The 21365-nt window shown below is 38.9% G+C and overlaps 1 protein-coding gene across 1 annotated transcript in view; it reads right to left on the minus strand.

Moving 5' to 3' along the window:
• Positions 1-362: 362 nt before the first annotated feature.
• Positions 363-21365, minus strand: part of adcy3a (adenylate cyclase 3a) — a 51337-nt gene continuing 30334 nt past the window's right edge. The window contains exons 11-20 of the mRNA XM_079625745.1: positions 21051-21138; positions 16724-16840; positions 14600-14868; positions 11747-11828; positions 10430-10588; positions 8540-8686; positions 8322-8438; positions 8099-8225; positions 7148-7272; positions 363-3187 (exon numbers count right to left, since the gene is read on the minus strand). Coding sequence (XP_079481871.1) covers positions 3005-3187; positions 7148-7272; positions 8099-8225; positions 8322-8438; positions 8540-8686; positions 10430-10588; positions 11747-11828; positions 14600-14868; positions 16724-16840; positions 21051-21138 — 1414 coding nt within the window. The 3' untranslated portion in view covers positions 363-3004. The remainder of the gene's footprint in view (positions 3188-7147; positions 7273-8098; positions 8226-8321; positions 8439-8539; positions 8687-10429; positions 10589-11746; positions 11829-14599; positions 14869-16723; positions 16841-21050; positions 21139-21365) is intronic.

Consider the following 21365-nt stretch of genomic DNA (forward strand, 5'->3'; position numbering starts at 1 on the left):
AACCTCCTCAGGCTGGATTTAAGGTGGTATATTGAGTAATGCAAACAAAGATAATTAACCAGTTGCCCTTACAAAAGACAGTTATGGTTGTGAAACATTCATCAGTATCAGATTTCCTCGAAACTGCAGAACTTTTGAGTGTTATCTTATTTTATCGATTACAGTGTCGTAATACCATGTGAACAAAATTTGATTGTAGAACCAATTATTGGAGTAGCTCTGGTATTTGGTGAACCATTATGTCGAATATGAAAAGTATTTGTAAAATTGAAAATCATAGGACTTAATGTTTCTTTTTTAATGTAACATTTCAACTAAACACATAGAAGGTTCAAATAATCAATCTCACACAGCATCAGGTAACAGATCATTCAAAGTGCCATTTTATTCCATATCGAAGGATAATTCAAAAATATCAAATTTGAGTCTGGTATCAAACCACAGAGATCGGCCACAATGTCATGCCTCCATAAACCATTGGAACATATCAAAGTCGAAATCAGATGTGACTTCTGCTTGCCGACACGGGTAATAAATGAACTGTTTGGCCAGTTTTTCATCGTTCGGCCTCTTTGTACAATCCTCTTTAACTACAACTTTTACATCTTAATATAAAAATATGACTTGCTGGGAGAGGAGGGCTCTTTTTAAAACTGTACTGGAGAGCAGAATGGCGTAAAAGAATAAAACTATTGCACATTCATCTAATCTTTGAGGAAAGACACCATGGGGAATATACTCTGAATTAAGAAACATTCATCCCTGCAATACTGCCATGAATGTAGTGCGACAAACCCGTTCACAGTGATACTCCTACACCCCCGAGTACCACGACCTGACGCACTCACCGGCTTGTGTTTGGCACGTGAGGAACACTTCACTACAACGGCCCAACAGTGGGGTCCGAAAGTCTGAGACCACCAGTGAAAGTGCTTGTGTTTATTGGTAGAATTTAACACAATATTTTTACACTATTAAATGTACTTGTGTTGTGTTAACTGTCACGCCCCTTTTTGAGGATATAAAACACTTCCTACGAGTCCACACTCTTCTGAGGTAATGCCACTTTAATTGTTGGGTAGAAGTCTGGCAAAAATGCACATATCTTCTGAAACCCAATAGGACACCCAAAGGTCTCGTGGACTTCACGCTCATGCAACGGGTCATTGTAAGTTCACAAGACCAAGAGTGCACATGAAGTGTGCCATTTGGGACCGGGCCATTCATGAAAGCTTTGGAATACCGACCAAAAAAGATTGGTCTTTTTTTTTTAAAGACAAACTTATTGCAGAAATGAAAACAGCTTTAAAAATTAAAGTGTAAAAAAGTTTAAATTTGCTGTAAAGCATTTTTTTGGGCATAAATATAAATATATATTTGGTGAAACAATTTGGACTCTAAAATTGCTGCAAAAATAAAAGCATTATGTCTAACCGGACAGCAACATAGTGTCGGCCCACATCTGGCACGTGTTGAATCCACATGTGGCCCGGATCTGGCCCCACACTGTGTTGCTGTCTGGGAACCAAGTTGATATAAAAAAAATTGAGCCTGCTAAGAGGTTTTTAAGTCGCATGAAATGGTTTTCCCTATTGTGACGTATATCCAAAAGAAACGCTGCTGGAATGAGAAAAAAATATAGGATGGGACTTGATTTTACATTAGTGTTACTGCGCAACTGCCGTTTGTGATTCTTTGTTGCTCCATGTGTTGCTTAGCAACCTCTCTGGAACTACATTGCTTGGCGGAGGAATACATGTGTTATAACATTATATTTTTTGTTGCTGGTGTTAATTTTATGACCAAAATAAATGTTAAAATGAATATTTTTAAGAAGTAACCGTTTTATAAAAGCAGTAAGCACTTTGAAGCCGTGTTTTACAGTGGATTTAGAACAGCTAAGGGGGTTTTACTCCGCTCCGCGTCGTAGCTAACAACGCCCCTTAGCGGTTCTAAATCCACTGTAAAACACGGCTTCAAGGGGCTTATTGCTTTAATTTAAAATAGGACAGCAACATTCTGTAAACAAATTTATGTCAATTTTGATTTCATGGTGACATTAAAGTACCGGTTTCATGGTAATGCAATGTCCAATTTCAAGACTGTTTCACAGGACGAATTTTGAGTGTTTAAACTTTCGAATGATACCTAATTCATGATGACTGCTAAAATATCTTGGAAAAAAAAAAGAAAAAGTGGCAAGTATCCTGCTACCAGGACACTGATTGTTAACAAGCTATGAATTATATAATTATTTTTTAAAAGTTTTTTTAAATACTAGAACTTTATTCCAGGGTTAAACTGAATGAAATCCCTGATTTGATGTGGCCTCAGACTTTAGAACCCCATGTTTATCCATTATAAAGTCTACAAATAAAGAAAAGGTGACTAGAGACTATAGAAATGCATGTCTAAACAACACACACACACACACACACACACACACACACACACACACACACACACACACGAACGATGCAAAGGCAGTCAGTATACTTTCCTACGCAGGCAATCAGAGTGGCTTTTCAATTGCAAACAACATTCAGATCTGGACATTCAGGGTAATCTTTAAATAATAAAGGATTAAATAATAAAAGGATTTAAAATGAAGGAACAACAAAAATAGGTTTCTTTGAGCAGCGCAGTGTGTACTATACAGTAGAGTTCATTGTATTCTGTGCGGTATGAGTTTAAAAACAACCTCCTCTCAAACTGTTCATCACTTCAGCAGCCTATTAAAATCATTCAACTTTTGTGTCATTCATTCGTGGCTGTGCACACTTTCAAAACGTATATTTTATAGTACTTCTCTTATATAAACAGACAGTCTGTCTCATTTCCCGCCAAAATTTCTTTCCTCAGGCTAATAAATAGAGAAAACACATTTGAAAGTACTAATTACTGGAGCACATGTACTCGGCAGAAGAGGTATGACGTGAGGTTTGCGCGAGCAAGTTTGAAGAGTACGACAGTGTGTGTGTGTGTGTGTGTGTGTGCGTGTTGGTCAAGAGCTGTCCACCACTTGGTGCGGTAGGGTGACAAAAGAGCCGTTAATGAAGGAGCCTTGTTTTTCACGTCCCTTTAAGAAATAGGTGAGCAGCTCTCCTTTCCCCTTGACAAATATCGGTCCCCTCCTCACGAAGCGGAAGCCGTAGTCCTTCAGGATGCAGTAGCAGTCCTCCACCACCTGGGGACAGCAGAGTGTGTTTAGGGTTAGTAACTCACATACCCCTTTTCCACCAAAGCATTTTGAAAGCCGGTTCGGGGCCGGTGTCTACTCGCGAACCAGTTCTTTGTGTTTCGACAGCCAAAGAACCGGTTCTCGGCCAGGAAAATTGGTTCCAAAGCGGCACCAACTCTTTGCTGGACTAGAACCGATCTTTTACCACGTCATGCTTACGTCGGGGGCTGGGTTATTGAATTTGTGACCAACAACACGACAGGAAAGGTTTCGTTTGAAACCACCACATTTGAAAGGTCACAAATATGTTCTAAACGTCTTCTTCTGACCCCAATATAAGATCGCAAAACCAGGAGAAACATTTGCAGAAAGACGATATAGTCCGCCATTGTAATTGTTATGCTTGAAGTTGGCGCAAGCGTTTCTGGGAAAGCTAAGACGTATGGCGATGTACACAGTGACGTAACGACGTCGTTCGCTGGGCTCTCTAGTCAGTGGAAAAAAATATTTTCATGATTTGTTATCACAACTTTTTATCTTTTGTCAAATCAACTTCGATAACTAATGTGTGAAGATAACATACTGTTTTGAGTTTCTGTTTATTAAACCATTCTTCTTCATTGTATTAACTCAAATTTTTATTACAACGAACTCAAAATTTTAAGGCAACAAGGTAACTTGCTTTTTTAAGTTAAACCAAAATTTTTCTTACAGTGTAGTCAGTGGAAAAACAAACAGGTTCTGAGAAGGTTCGCAAGTTGAACCAACTTTGAACCGAACCAGTTCCGAACCAGTTCTTTTTTGCTGGAGAAGGGGTAACAGTAATGAGTCTTACAACCCTGAAATAATTTCGCATTTTTATTCCAACTTCCGGGTCTATCATAATGAAGTCAAGGTTTTTGAAAAATAATGTCATGTTTTATTCTACAACATAACATTAGTAAACAAAAAACTTGGGATTATTAAAGTTTTTACATGTCTTGAAAAAAGGCCACTGCTAACAAATCGACTGCAAGACAACAGAGCTTGCTTTGTTTTTCACAAGTACAAGTAGTTAGCAACAGCAACTACAGTACATTTCTGTTCATTTAAAGGGTTCTGTCCTCATTTTCTCTCCCTCATGTTGTTCCAAAGCACAAATTAAGATATTTTTAATGAAATCTGAGAGATTTCTGTCCCTCCATTGACAGTCTACGCAACTGTGAACTTTTTGAAGCATCAAAGTTGTAAAGAGATTTAATTTAGGCTTTTATTGACATATAAACATTAATCAGCGAACATAAACATAAGCTCAACCGTACTTGATTGATGGGCGAGAACAAACCTCATTGGTTCTTGCTGAAGCTCAAACGTGCTGCGTAACACGAGAATGAACCTCATTGGTTCTTGCTGAAGCTCAAACGTGCTGCGTAACACGAATGAACCTCATTGGTTCTTGCTGAAGCTCAAACGTGCTGCGTAACACGAATGAACCTCATTGGTTCTTGCAGAAGCTCAAACGTGCTGCGTAACACGAGAATGAACCTCATTGGTTCTTGCAGAAGCTCAAACGTGCTGCGTAACATGAGAATGAACCTCATTGGTTCTTGCAGAAGCTCAAACGTGCTGCGTAACACGAGAATGAACCTCATTGGTTCCTGCAGAAGCTCAAACGTGCTGCGTAACACGAATGAACCTCATTGGTTCTTGCAGAAGCTCAAACGTGCTGCGTAACATGAGAATGAACCTCATTGGTTCTTGCAGAAGCTCAAACGTGCTGCGTAACACGAGAATGAACCTCATTGGTTCTTGCAGAAGCTCAAACGTGCTGCGTAACACGAGAATGAACCTCATTGGTTCCTGCAGAAGCTCAAACGTGCTGCGTAACACGAGAATGAACCTCATTGGTTCCTGCAGAAGCTCAAACGTGCTGCGTAACACGAGAATGAACCTCATTGGTTCTTGCTGAAGCTCAAACGTGCTGCGTAACACGAGAATGAACCTCATTGGTTCTTGCAGAAGCTCAAACGTGCTGCGTAACACGAGAATGAACCTCATTGGTTCTTGCAGAAGCTCAAATGTGCTGCGTAACACGAGAATGAACCTCATTGGTTCTTGCAGAAGCTCAAACGTGCTGCGTAACATGAGAATGAACCTCATTGGTTCTTGCAGAAGCTCAAACGTGCTGCGTAACACGAGAATGAACCTCATTGGTTCTTGCAGAAGCTCAAACGTGCTGCGTAACACGAGAATGAACCTCATTGGTTCCTGCAGAAGCTCAAACGTGCTGCGTAACACGAGAATGAACCTCATTGGTTCCTGCAGAAGCTCAAACGTGCTGCGTAACACGAGAATGAACCTCATTGGTTCTTGCTGAAGCTCAAACGTGCTGCGTAACACGAATGAACCTCATTGGTTCTTGCAGAAGCTCAAACGTGCTGCGTAACACGAGAATGAACCTCATTGGTTCTTGCAGAAGCTCAAACGTGCTGCGTAACACGAGAATGAACCTCATTGGTTCTTGCAGAAGCTCAAATGTGCTGCGTAACACGAGAATGAACCTCATTGGTTCCTGCAGAAGCTCAAACGTGCTGCGTAACACGAGAATGAACCTCATTGGTTCTTGCAGAAGCTCAAACGTGCTGCGTAACATGAGAATGAACCTCATTGGTTCTTGCTGAAGCTCAAACGTGCTGCGTAACACGAATGAACCTCATTGGTTCTTGCAGAAGCTCAAACGTGCTGCGTAACATGAGAATGAACCTCATTGGTTCTTGCAGAAGCTCAAACGTGCTGCGTAACACGAGAATGAACCTCATTGGTTCTTGCAGAAGCTCAAACGTGCTGCGTAACATGAGAATGAACCTCATTGGTTCTTGCTGAAGCTCAAACGTGCTGCGTAACACGAATGAACCTCATTGGTTCTTGCAGAAGCTCAAACGTGCTGTGTAACACGAGAATGAACCTCATTGGTTCTTACAGAAGCTCAAACGTGCTGCGTAACACGAATGAACCTCATTGGTTCTTACAGAAGCTCAAACGTGCTGCGTAACACGAGAATGAACCTCATTGGTTCTTGCTGAAGCTCAAACGTGCTGCGTAACACGAGAATGAACCTCATTGGTTCTTGCTGAAGCTCAAACGTGCTGCGTAACACGAGAATGAACCTCATTGGTTCTTGCAGAAGCTCAAACGTGCTGCGTAACACGAATGAACCTCATTGGTTCTTGCAGAAGCTCAAACGTGCTGCGTAACACGAGAATGAACCTCATTGGTTCTTGCTGAAGCTCAAACGTGCTGCGTAACACGAGAATGAACCTCATTGGTTCTTGCAGAAGCTCAAACGTGCTGCGTAACACGAGAATGAACCTCATTGGTTCTTGCTGAAGCTCAAACGTGCTGCGTAACACGAATGAACCTCATTGGTTCTTGCTGAAGCTCAAACGTGCTGCGTAACACGAATGAACCTCATTGGTTCTTGCACAACATTTTTGTTATCAATGTTTGCGCTTCCATTTACCAGATCTGATGTGTGTTGATATGAACGTTTATGTGAATAAAAGCCTAAATTAAATCTGTTCATCATATAAAGCGATATGATGAGTCTCTTCAGAAAATTTGGACTAAACCACTCGATTAATATGGATTAGTTTTACGATCTCTTTATGAACTTTTTGAAGCATAACAGCGATAGTTGAGTAGACTGTCAATGGAGGGACAGAAATATCTCCGATTTCATTACAAATATCTTCACTTTTGTTTTTAAAGATGAACGAAATTCTTACGGGTTTGGAACGACTTGAGGGTGAGTAAATTATACATTTTTGGGTGACCTAACACTTTAAACAGCATTTTTTAATGATCGGATTACATACGACAAATGCAGTCTGTTGCATTGCTACTTTGAGTCCCTGATGCAGAATAGTTGAACAAAATTTAGGAAGTGTGTGTGTGTCCAGATTATTAATACAATGTGAAACCCATCACCTGGATGTTTCCCATCACCCCTGTGGATTCCATGCGACTGGCGACATTCACAGTGTTTCCCCAGATGTCAAAATGAGGTTTACGGGCACCAATAACACCAGCTAAAACGCCCCCTTTATTCAACCCTGTGGAGAAAAGATTTCATAATGCACACAGCAAAACATTCAGCGTAATCGTTGTCATTTGCACATATACTGGCCAAAAGTTATGTTTAGAAGGGATATTTTGTTTTTAATGTCCCTACAAGTTTGATTAAACCATCAAAATATGAGGAAAATACTTAATATTTTTTAAATATTGAAAATATGTGACCCTGGACCACAAAACCAGTCACATAGGTCACAATTTTGAAATAGAGGTTCATACATTATATGAAAGCTGAATAAATAAGATTGATTGATGTATGGTTTGTTAGGATAGGACAATATTTGGTCGAGATACAATTGGAATCTGAAGATGCAAAAAAATCGAAACATTGAGAAAATCAGCCTTTAAAGTTGTGCATTTATGTTCACGATTGTGCTGCAGTCACTCACAAAAATACACGTTTTATATATTTACGGTAGGAAATGTACAAAATATCTTCATGGAACATGATCATTACTTAATATCCTAATGATTTTTGGGATAAAAGAAAAATAGATAATTTTGACCCATATAATGTATTGTTGGCTATTGCCACAAATATACCCGTGCGACTCGTGACTGGTTTTGTGATCCAGGGTCACATATGAGGGAAGAACAAAACACTAAACTTATATTTATATTTAAAAATAAATAAGGTATTTATCAGACAAAATTATTTGGCAAGAAAGGCAAACTACAAGATGAGGAGGCAAAACAATCAACACAATATGCAGAAAAAACACATTAATATTTGAATAAAGGGTGAAGATATAATTTTCCTAGGCCACTTTAGCCACTACTGTAGATGGATGCCAGCCCACTAACCGATGCGAAGCATGAAGTTATTGAAGGACTGGTAGTTGATGTTCATCAACGTGACTTTCATGGCCAGAGCAAAATCAGCCAGATCTGCCAAGTGCTGCCACCGTTCCCTGTCTGAAACTTCTTCTTTCTGTTGGGAAGGACACAAAAAATCCTGTTAACCATTGTTTATCAGCACTAGATGGACATATTGCTTCTAGAAAGATCCCATCTGCACCTCCTTTACCTTCATGCAAGCATAACCGTTGGTGTTATTGTCTGGAGTGACTCCTGATGCTGCCATGTAGGTGCTGCCAATAGTCTTGATCTTGGTTATAAAGCGAAACTGTGGCTCATCCAAAAGCTAAAGAGCACAAAAGCAAGCAAGCAATGGTATAAAATCTCTATTTTTGGGTGAAACAATTGGGTGAAATTTAAACTGTAAAAAAACAAAACACTTCTTACACTATCAAAGTCAGAAATGATCTCATTGAGGAACCTCAGACACTCAATCCCGCCGTTGTTGATGCTTTCCTCCGTATAGAAATCAGAGAAATTTGGGATGGAGGCGAACATGACTCCAATCTCATCGTAGGATTGGCTGTAGAGCTCCTGAGAAACCAAACCAGAGAAGTTACTTGAGTTACTGAGGGCCTGTTTACACCTGGCCACTTCATGCGTTCTCTGAAATGCTTTCGAGATGGATTTCAATCCGATCGCTCAAACCACTTCAGGAGTTGGTCTGAGAAGCATTACAGACGAAACTAAACGAGTGTAAATGCATCAGAAGTTCACACCTGGTATTAAGCGCCATCGGATCATAAGTGGACGACGCTAAATACAGGTGTAAACGGGTCTAAAACATTTTGAGTTTGTCCACTTTCGGCCACTTCCAGAGGTAAAGGTCGAAAAACGCATTCGACTGGATTGCTCTCGCAGCGCAGAAGCTCATGTGGTTGAATGCGTTCAAACAGACGGGATTTCAACTTTGTCATTTCAACTGAAGACCCAAGTTTGGTTTTAAGAGGAAAAACTTAAAACACGTTCTCTCACCAGTCCTGCTTTCTAACACTCGCTCGCAGCGTTCGGCTGGTCTTGAGGCGGTCAGAGCAGAAACCAAAAGCTGATTCTCTCCGTATGTTTCTACTTTCATATGAAATTAAGCAAACTTATTTCGTCCACCAGATTGAAAGATCTGAAAAAACATACATTTACCCTCCCCTTAAAGAAATCAGGACAGAAGTGGTTAAAAGTGGACTAAAGAGACAGATTAAAACACCAGGTGTAAAGAGGATGTGTCTGCCTCGTCTACTTGTGAGCCGATCGACCACAAAGCATCTAAACCCTCATCCTTTCCTCGGGTTATTTTGACCCAGAATTATTATTTATTTATTTTTATTGAGTGTTTATCGAAGGGGTCCAAGACCCAATTACTTTTGTCGCACTTGAACCAAGAATACCAAAAAAAGAAATAAAAGAATTTAACGTTTTGTGGTTGAAATTTTAAAAAGTAACAAATCCTTCCCTCGCGGGTCAATTTGACCCCCATAGGAATGAATGGAATGCTTCAATACACATAGAAAAAAAACTAAAAATGCTCAAAATTCAAACAAAAAATGCTAAAACTTAACCAAAAAATTATTGTATAATGTTACATTTACTGAATGTAGTATCTGAATGGATGATGAAAAAACTGACATTGGGGCACAGCTCATTTGATCCAAATATAAGGCCATCTTGAGTCATAAAATATCATGTTAAATAAAAATAAAAGAATTCCACAAGAAGTCGGCAAAGACACCCAATGTAAGATATTTTGAGCTGAATTAAAAGGTTTATGCATGAAATAGTGAGTTATTTTGAATTTAAGTTGAAAAAATGTGAGGAATGTGCTTAAATTACTATTTATTGATTAAATATAGTAATTTAAAGGTAAATTAAATAAAAAATATTTGTAAAAAAATGGAATAAAAAAATTATCAAAATGAAATAAAATAAGCTTTCTGGACAAAAAAAATATGTGTAAGTATAATTTTAGGGCTTTGGGTCATTTTGGGTCATTACACAGGGCCTTTGATTGTTGAAACCACATGTGTCATTTTTAGATCCTGTTGTACCGGCTCCCGGTCTCCACAGATATGACCCGGCGCAGATGAGCAACTGAAAAAAAGTTTGAAGCTCAACACACACTCATCTTCATTAAAAAAAATTTGTGCGACAAATGTGCTGATGCCGCTTTCTCTCCTATTGAAATGTAAAATGTATTTTCGTATCGCAGAGACACCTAGCTATCCGATCAGTAGAAAGGCATGAAGTGAGCGGCCCGTGTGAACCACCGAGCGGCAGGACTCTCACCTCATCCCTCTTCTTGGAGCCGAGGAAATGTCGGGCCACATGCTCCGGAAGCATGTTAGTGACCAGAGCCTCGTTCCAGCGCCTCATCTCGTACACCTTCTCCTTCTGCTCGTGCACTTCAATCTTCCACAGGAACAGTGTGCGTGCGAGCTTCTCCACCTGACAACACACACACACACACACACACCGGTCAAATGCTTATTCAACTTTCTATTCATCAAAGAATCCTAAAAAAAAAATCTATCACGGTTTCTACAAAAATATGAAGCAGCACAACCGTTTTCAACATTAATAATAATCAGAAATGTTTCTTGAGCAGCAAATCATCATCTTATACTGATTTCTGAAGGATCATGTGACACTGAAGACTGGAGTAATGATGCTAAAAATTCAGCTTTGATCACAGGAATAAATTAGTTTACAATATATTCACATAGAAAACTATGGAAGCTTGTTTCCACCACAGAATAAGGCATTTTAAAAGATTATTGCGACTTTTTATCTCACAATTGCAAGTTTACATCTCGCAATTCTGACTTTATTCTCAGAATTGCAAGTTATAAAGTCAGATTTGCGTGGAATGACGTCAGAATTGCGAGATATGAACATGCAATTCTGAGAAAAAAAGTCAGAGTCGCAAGTTTATTTCTCGCAATTGTGAGTTTATATCACGCAATTCTGACTTTATAACTTGCAAATCTGAGGTGTAAACTCACAATTGTGAGAAAAAAAAAGTCAGAAATGTGAGATAAAAAGTCGCCGTTACATTTTTAATTGTTTATTCTGTGGCGGAAACAAGCTTCCATAAAAAACAGCCATTTTAAATTGTAAAAACATTTCCCAATATTACTGGTTTTATTGTTTTTTGATCAAATAAACGCAGCCTTGGTGAGACTTAAAAAACAAAATTCTGTTATTATTTGCCCAACTTCATGTCATTTCAAATCCATTTGACTTTTTTTTTCTTCTGGAAAGTGTATTGTTGACTAATATAATAATGCCAGTAAATGGGAACTGGCATGACAAGCTCAAAAATGAAAAAAATAAACGGCATAAAAGTACAGCAAAAGTAATTGTCTTTTAACCATATGCCATGTGCCATATTTGATTTGATATCTTTGTTATTCATGATTTTCAGTGAATAACAACTAAACGTTTGGTCTGTTCGTCAAATCAAGCGATTGTACGACTTCAGAAACCGTGGAATATAACACGAGTCGTCTGGGCGTAATGATATTATTAAGGTGATTTAACGTCATTTTGGTGAACTATGCCTTTAAGAAATCGTTCAGAAAGAGAGAGAAAGTAAAATCTTACATGTCGGGAGAAGTAGTAGAAGCTGACCATCATGATGAAGATCATCACACTCATGGTGTATTTGGACGGCACAAGATAAACTCTGTGAAAAAAAGAAATAACTTAACCCTGTAAAGCCTGACATGAAATAACAGCCAGAAAAATGTAATATGTCCAAGTAAGATAATATTTAAATGCTTAGTTTTATGATCAAAGCTCTTTAGTTTTAAAACATATAAATCAATGCGATACAGTGATGATTGAGAGATGAACAAATAAACCTTCCTCAAAAGCCTGATGATCATATTTGATAAATCTTAATCAAGATAATCAAGTAAAAGTGCTTCAGTCCAATAAGTGTTTATCTTGAAATATTACTAACAATATAAAAGTTATTATTATGTTTGCTTGATAAAAATCTAAGATTTCACTGCAAAAAGAGACAAAAAAAATTACGAACTATCAATCAGAAGACGACAGAAGGCATGCAGCCGATTGAGTGCAACAGCTTTTCCAGCAAAGTTTGATCATGTTGATCATTTAGCGGCCTCAGAAATGTGTATCAAATATGATCGAGGAGGCTTTAGTGGGTTAAAAGTGTCTTGAAAGTAACAGCCCATTTCTCTCTGATACTCTAGGCTGGCCCACTAGTAGAGAGTAAACGGTTACACTTTATTTTAAGGTGTCTTTGTTACAGTGTAATTATACATTAAAGTATTGAGTAATAATAATTACCTACATGTACTGACTATAGGGTTAAGAATAGCGGTTGGTTTAGGTTAGGTAGCATGTAATTATTTATAGTTTTTACTATAGTAACTACATGTAACAAGGACACTTCAATCGATCTAAGTTTGTTAATTTGATCATCCAATAGGTGCGATACTGACAGTTAGAGGTCAGTTCAAGTCCTAATGCAATAGTAACAGTGATGCTTGCCCCGAATAAACCCCACATCTACAGTGATTTGTGTCACGGTTTGGGTTTTGTCTCTTGTTCTTGTCATGTTTCTGTCTTGTCATGCGATTCCCTGTTTGTCATGTGATCCTGCCATGTGTCTTGTCATTGGTTAATCGTCTGATCATTGTTCACAGGTGTTCCTTGTCTTGTAATTAGTCCGTGTATTAAAGCCCTGATGTTTGCCCTGTGTCTCTGGCTGCGTTTACACTTGGCATTAACATGCGCCCTGTATCCGGATGTTGTCCACGTACACATTGAAAAGACGAGTGTAAACGCGTTTCTGATGGGAATGTTATCTGATCAGTGTGTCCAGGTTCGGAGGTAGTCAAGGACGCATTGTGATCAGATCTCAGTGTAATGTAAACGCAATCCAGCCGTCGTGTGTGTGCGTGCGTGTGTGTGTGTGTGCGTGCGTGCGTGCGTGCGTGTGTGTGTGTGTGCGTGCATTTACAGGTGGACGTCATATAAATCCCCCAGTGTCCCCACGTGACTGTCAGAAAATAATGTCCAGAAGCAGTTTAGACAATAAATTAAACTTATTTGAAATAAGTCAATATTTAAAACAGTTTATTTAGACTTACATGATACTGTGTGTGTCATTTTTCATTTCAATTGTGCAACATTATCTGAAGAGGCGATCGGTACAATCACAGCTGTGATAATGAGATCTTAATGAAGAGCGTGCGCTGCTTTGCCACAGGAATAATGGGAATACACTTTTTATTATTTAATGTTTTAAATGTTGAATGTTTTTATTGTTTCTGCATGTTTATTAATCTCCCATTTCTGTTAATTTAGTCATTGCATGCTATAACCTTAAACCCCGATGATCGACGATGTGACTTGTTTAACATGATCAACCCAGTTATTTGTGTATGATCAATTCTGGAAATATTCCTTCATTCAAAAAAACGTAATTTGATCTAAGACTGGAGATTGCACAGGAAAGTAAAGTGAGTGACAGCAATTGGGACATTGCTTAATTTGTATCATCTTTACTCTTAATTTGGTGTCGTGCTACAGACCTAATTTAAATATTATGCCAAAACAAAAATCCGATCGGTTATCCAGATACAGAGGCTAACAAATGTAAACGCACTGTGTCCTGATTGGCTAATGATCGGTGAGCGCATGTTAAAGTCGGCATGAAATCAAAATTGACCCTATTTACTTTGTTAGCGGATATTACTAGTCTTGTGGTAAACAATTAATCCGTGCAAGTTAATACACGGGAAAAAATTGTTTGCCGAAGTTATCTTTAATCTTATCTTTAATAAGTTTGAAAAGTTACTTCCGGGTCTGGAAGTGTTCTTTTTCTGATGACATAGGCTTGACGGCTTGGGTTGGTTAAACGCTTAACCTCTTAACCCCTCAAACCGCTACTCTGCTGTGGGCGAGAGATGGAGAGGAGGAGCGCTGAAGTAAAACCCGGCCCTCTGTTCAATATTCCCTTTTACTCGAAAATGCGTCACAACACTTGAGAAAAGTCGTTTGCAACTTCCGGTTCACGCGGACTTTAATGCCAAGTGTAAACGAAGCCTCTGTCGAGTATTGAATGGTTCCAGTTTCAAGTCAAGTCACCTTTATTTATACAGTGCTTTTTACAATACAGATTGTATCAAAGCAGCTTCACAGTGATAACATGAAAATAATACAATAAAGTTTGTTTCTAGAAGAAAATTGCATCATCGTCCACCTTAAGTAAGGCAGATCAATAATATTGTTGAATATTAAATGTCCCCAACTAAGCAAGCCAAAATCCAAGGCAAACAGTGGTGAGGAACCATAACTCCATCAGGAGACAGAATGGAGAAAATGCCTTTGTTTTACGTTTGATCACGGTTTGGAAATAAAGTTGCATTTGGGTTCTCTACAGCTGGCCTGCAGTGGACTTGAGATTGGCGCTCGACCCACCTGTATTCCTTAAACCGAGCCAGATCGTAGAGGTCGAAGATGTCCGTCCAGCTGTAGATGTTGACCACACCTGTGGCCCCAGTGATCAGCAGCATGAGCGTGAGCTTGACCATGTGGCTGACCTGCACCAGCATGGTGGTGGCCATGAGAGCCAGGACTGCCACGTAGCTGTAGTATTTGGGGTTCTCCGAACAGTTCCTGGCGGGCGCCGAGACCGAAGGGACCGCAGTCGCCTCATTGGTGGAGGGCTGAGGAACCCGACAGCTTAACTGCAGAAGTCAGACAGAGGCGCAGTGTTCAATAACATCATCTAAAGGGGATGTGTGGGATGTGGTTTTCTGTGTTTTAGATGTTTATCCATTTGTTTATCGCAATGAATATTTCATGATTTTAATGTCATTTCATTATTTTACTCTTGCACTATTAAATTAGTTGTTGTTGGTTGGGTATTACATCGTTTAATGTTTGTGTGGAAATTTTTAAAAAGTAAAATGATTCATCTTGGTGATGCCTTAGAAGGCAGATGACTCTGTCGGCAGTGAACAACAAGACGGCTTACTAGGTTTAGGTACAGAGCTATAAACTTGAATCTTCTCTGACTTGATTTTAACACTTTATATATGTATATTTAGATGGAAACATAATTCAGTCTAGGGCTTGACATGAACTGTTTTGCTCACCAGTCACTGTGGCCAGTGTTTTTCCAAAGTTACTAGCCACTCTAGCCACTAGTCACTGGCCACAATTTTGACATCGATACCATGGGGGAAAACTGCCATATAAATATTTTTAATATTATTTCATAATTTGGCAGCAGGTTTATTAGGCTGCTGTCACTTTAAGACCTGTTCCATTATACTGTTACACATGCGTTTTCTTTCTCAAACGTTTACGTTCACTTAAAACATAACTGACTGTGTTCACGTGAATAATCGCCAAGACCGGCATTTTGACATTAAGAAGCGCAATAAGAGGCGTATTTATGTGTGCACACTTTAGGTGTCAGCACAACATCTGCGGGAATCCATAACATTATGCACAATACACACAATCCCACGCCGAAATCCAAGCCTGTAACACCAACAATATTCATCTGGAGCTAAATAAATGAGTGAGTGAGTGGAGGCGGGTTTATGTGTAACTCGCTGTCGGAGAGATGAGAGAGAGAGAAAGCAGCTGGTATCGTCTATCTATTCTGCGGGAAATTATTATTAGAAGCGATTCAGATATTTCAGTATCGATATGTTTTGAAAAATCTATATTTATGACAACATTACAATGCACTTAGTTTATTTTTTCAGATGCCTTTTTAAAAGACTACAATTAACAAATGTATATATTAAATATAAAATGAATCCCGGCAAGTGTCTAGTAGGAGTGACTGCGTTACACAACATTTGGCAGGTTCGTTGGTGTTAATATGTCAAGCCCTGTATATATATATATATATGGAAACAATTAATGAATGAATGGAAACATAATTTATGGATGGATGGATGGATGGATGGATGGATAGATGATAGATAGATAGATAGATAGATAGATAGATAGATAGATAGGTAGATGGATAGATAGATAGATAGATAGATAGATAGATAGATAGATAGATAGATAGATAGATAGATAGATAGATAGATAGATAGATAGATAGATAGATAGATGGATAGACAGACAGACAGACAGACAGATGGATGAATGGATAGATAAATACAGATGGATGGATGGATGGATAGATAGATAGACAGTTGGATAGATGGATAGATAGATGGATAGATAGATAGACAGTTGGATAGATAGATGGATAGATAGATAGATAGATAGGTAGATGGATAGATAGATAGATGGATAGACAGACAGACAGACAGACAGATGGATGAATGGATAGATAAATACAGATGGATGGATGGATGGATAGATAGATAGACAGTTGGATAGATAGATAGACGGTTGGATAGATAGATGGATAGACAGACAGACAGACGGACGGACGGACGGACAGACAGATAAGACAGTTAGATAGATAGATAGACAGTTGGACAGATAGATAGATAGATAGATAGATAGATAGATAGATAGATAGATAGATAGATAGATAGATATTTAATTAATTCACTTGTTTCTTACCATATCCACTATGTCTGCCATTGTGACTATGAAAATGGCTGCCATGGCCCAAGTGTTGCGAGCCCAGCGCGTGTGATCAATCCAAGTGGAGAACGACACCAACCTCTTTGGAAAAACCTAAAAAGCAAGACGAAAAAGCTTCTTACACTCAGAAATCCACACACTAACATCCAGTCATAGGAAAAGGTTTTAACCTTGTACGCACATGACCTGTTATCACAGTAAGTGACCAGTAAAGTCAATTGAAAGGCCTGTGATCTAATCACAGTGTGTATGCGTTTACTTCAGCCCTGTGGTGGCTGGGTGAACCGTGTTTGTGGAAACAATTGATTTAATCCACAACAACATGATTTTTCAAATCAATACATTTATATGTCCTTGTTGCCTAGTGGATGAGTGTGTGACCGCCTCTCCTTTCAAAATCACATTATCTCCGCGCTCGCTCGCTCGTGTGTGTGGCTGCGAGTGAGGGAATCGATACTGGTAACTTTATGTTGACCTAACTAATGAGGATGATCAAATATACTGGTGCATGCTGGAACAATAACTGGAAGAGGATGAGCCTCAGCAACAGCATTTCACTCATGTAACCCGTCACATTAATATTACATAAGAAGTCGACAAAGATTAGCATTAGATACGGAAACCTTGTTCAGCAGGACGTGGATCATGGCCCCGGAGCCTAATGGAAAGCATTTCAATCAAAGAAGCACTTCTCATTACAAAGAAGGACCCTTGACACAAAAGACAGAACTTTTTTTTTCAGGAGTGTCCAGATAAGACCCAAAATCATGTAACTGCACCTAAAAAGTTAAACTGCTCCCACTGCAACTTCACGTGACGTGGCAAAATACACTAGTACATCAATAGCCCGATATCTATATCTAAAAAATATATTTTTGTGAAAAAAGGTTTAGCGCTATATAAGGGTGTCACGATTTCGATTTTAAATCGAAATCGATCGAAATTAAGTCACAATCTCGATCATCGAATTAAAAAATGGAATCGTCGATGCTGCCACGCCCCCATGTCACGTTCGGTCGGCTTGTCAAGCAGAAATCTATGCGTCTATGACAACTCGAGGTATCGCACACACCGGACGAGAAGCGCCGCGGCGCGTCTTTGACAACTCGAGGTATCGCACACACCGTACGAGAAGCGCCGCGGCGCGTCAATGACAACTCGAGGTATCGCACACACCGGACGCGCACTTTCATGTGGCCTGCAATATTATGTTTAAGGACATTATGGAATTAAGATCATGTATGTTATGAGGCTTCTGTACAACGTTGCTTAGTCTGCACTTTATCTCTATCTCAGAGAGCGTCCGTTAACTGAATGTATCCTGAAAATCCGATAACATCAGCAATTTTCATTCAACCAGCTGATTTCTGTAAATGAATGTAAAACATGTATATTGCTGCAAAGTCATAACGACGATTTGAGACAAATAAATGTATATAAAATGTATTAATTTATAATAAATGTAATATACAATGTGAATGGCGCTCTCTGTGTACACTCAGAGAATAAAGTGTTAGAATTTTAAAGACGTGGCTCTGCGCGACGCATAGATTTATCTGTTAAACTGTTGTTTGTTTTGCTGTGAACTTGAATGTCATCTTCTGTGAAGAAGACTGCAGTTACAAAAGAGAAACTAGATCGCAGGTTATTTTGCTTTAGTTTCCAATTGACTGAAGAAGTATTGTTATATTATGTTCTTAATAAATGTTTTAAATTTGACAATGTAGTGTGGTACATTGCGAACAAAGGTCAGATATTTTGCATAAAAGTTTGGTCTAAAAATGGTATAGCAACCTGTGCTAAAAAAAAAGAGAGTAAAAACCGAAAATCGAATCGAACTGTGACCTTAGAATCGAAAATGTAATCGAATCGAGGATTTGGAGAATCGTGACACCCCTAGCGCTATAGCTGATGGAAATGCCAGAAAGTAGAGCTGTGAAACGATTAATCGCATTCAAAATAAAAGTTTGTGTTTACATAATATATATGTGTGTGAACTGTGTATAATTATTTTGTATATATAAATACACACATTTGCATGTATATATTTAAGAAAAATTTGTTATTTACATATAAAATATTTATATTTATATATAATATAAATTATATAAAAATATATATGCAGTATATAAATGCAAATATTTCTCAAATATATACATGCATGGGTGTGTATTTATATATACAAAATAATTATACACAGTACACACACATATATATTATGTAAACACAAACTTTTATTTACATTTTAATCGCGATTAATCGTTTCACAGCTCTACCAGAAAGTGTCGACACAATCTTTTATTCCGTTTCACTTTAACGCAGCTCATTTATGTAATCAATACATGTTGTTAACAAATGATTAGGATATATAGAACATGTTGATTCAGAGTTTGCTTCATCTGAGGTCCTGCGCTCATTGAAGTAATGAACACATGTTAATCAGGTCCAAAATGTTAGTACCGTAATCAGTGTTGGGAACGTTACTTTAAAAAAGTAATTAGTTATAGTTACTCACTACTTGTTCCAAAAACTGAGTTAGTAATTGAATTACTCTATAATAAAAGTAACTCGTTACCATGGAAAGTAACTATTTGCGTTACTGTAAAAAATTTTTTTTGCTATAATCCAAAGAATTTGGATTTTTGTGAGCAGTTTTCAGTTGAAATGAGTAGAACAGACGGGCGTTTGTACATAACTTTCGATATTTATTGCACGTCGACAGACAGCAAGAGGTTTATCCTGCACTTCAAGTATTAGATTTGTAAGAAAAGTAAACAGTTACACCATATAAAGTGCATTTAACTCTAGCAAATTAAATCAAACTCTCTCAACCTGAGACAACTGGTCAAGAAAACAACCTGGCGAACTAGCATCTGTGGTGGAGGTATCTGTGTTTTTTGCCACTAGCTTTGTAGATGCGTGTGTCAGTGACTACGTTTACAAGCTGTTAAAATTCGGGTTATGGTCGGGTTAAAGTCACTATTCGGGTTTCTGAAACATTCGGGATAACCCGTTTACATGCGTGAGCAGAGAGAGTTACTCCTGTATACATGGAATGTGTAATCAGTCGCCAATATCCCGATGTAAACGGCGACGCACGGTTAGCGTCTGGACGTACGGACAACATTAAGACGCAATATGCGTCATTTCCGATTCTTCTTCCTGTATCCAAAGACAACAACAGCAGCAGCAGCAGCAGGCGGATAATGAATAGTTTGGGGCAGATAGCGATAGTCTTTGTTTGCGCTTTGGCGCTGGTACTGATCCAATAAAAGACATTATAATCTTGGTTTTCACCACACTAATAAAGAAATTGGTCTCCTCCTCGCTCCAAAAGTGTGGTGCTGTGCTGCGTCTCGCCATGTTAACCTCGACTTGTTTACTTCCGCTATACTGCACGCGGGGTTTTTTATGCGCCGTCTCTACTCAAAAGACCAAGATTCCTTGCGAATAGAACATGCGCAGAACACACATTTTGATGGGGATATGCCGAAACGCGTTTACAAGAAAAGGGGTAACCCAGGTATAATATCCGGGATATGAGCATATCCGGGTTTTTGTCGGTGTTTACATGGCCGTGCGCGACCGGGTTATTGCTAATATTCCGGTTTTGAACGGGTTATTGGCTGCATGTAAACGTAGTCAATGTGAGATGCTTCATTAAATTAGAGTTGCTTACAACGGGTGTCGACAAAGTCTTCGCTCCTGGACATAATGTACACATTACATGCAGGTTCTTGCCTTTGACCACAATGAATTTGAAGTAGTGCTTATATCTCCACCTTGAAAATGCCAACTTTTCATCGGATTGCTCCTGACTCGACCATCTCTGGTGCTACGTCAAATCTGTTTAGCTGTTGTGTGTCTGTGTGTCGCGCCTGGCGCGTGTGCTGGCATGTGTGTAAAAACACTGGCTCTGATTGGCTACCATGAAACATGACTCTGCCTTAGCCAATCATAATCGCTTACCTCGTTATTAACCCACCTCCTCACTAACTGTGAGCCAGGGGTGCGTTCGGAATCGGATTACACAGTTTATTCAATCAATGCATATAACGCACCGCATTTAACGTCCAGTAATGTTAACGGCGTTGTAACGACGGGAAAAGTAATTAGTTAGATTACCCCGTTACTGAAAAAATAACGTTGTTACCTAACGTTATTCCAAACACTGACCGTAATGAGATGCATTTGAGATCGTTGACATAAAACGGAAGTTGCAACCAACTTTACAACTCGTGACATATGTTTGAGTGACAGCTGAGTGTGATTGGTTAAGGGAGGTGTTAGAACAGTAACTCACCCGTGGGAAAATGGCTGCCAGCGAACAGATAGTGAGAATAAGCAGCAAGACTTCTCCAACGGCCAGAGTCACGTAGTTTGCGACCAACCTGTGCAGAGCAAGAATGGATAGACGGGAAAATGAAAGAAAGACATAAGAACATTACAGAACACACAGTAATACAGCAATGAAAAAAAACACAGTGGCATCACACTGGAAAGACCGAACGCGTCTCCAGAGCGCAAACGGATCTGCTCAATTTAGAGATTTTGGGATATTTGTCTTCAATAACATGTCTTCTTTCAGACTTGTGGTGAAAAAAAGTCAGAAATACAC

The sequence above is a fragment of the Phoxinus phoxinus genome (genome assembly GCF_949152265.1).
Source record: "Phoxinus phoxinus genome assembly, chromosome: 10".
Taxonomy (NCBI): domain Eukaryota; kingdom Metazoa; phylum Chordata; class Actinopteri; order Cypriniformes; family Leuciscidae; genus Phoxinus; species Phoxinus phoxinus.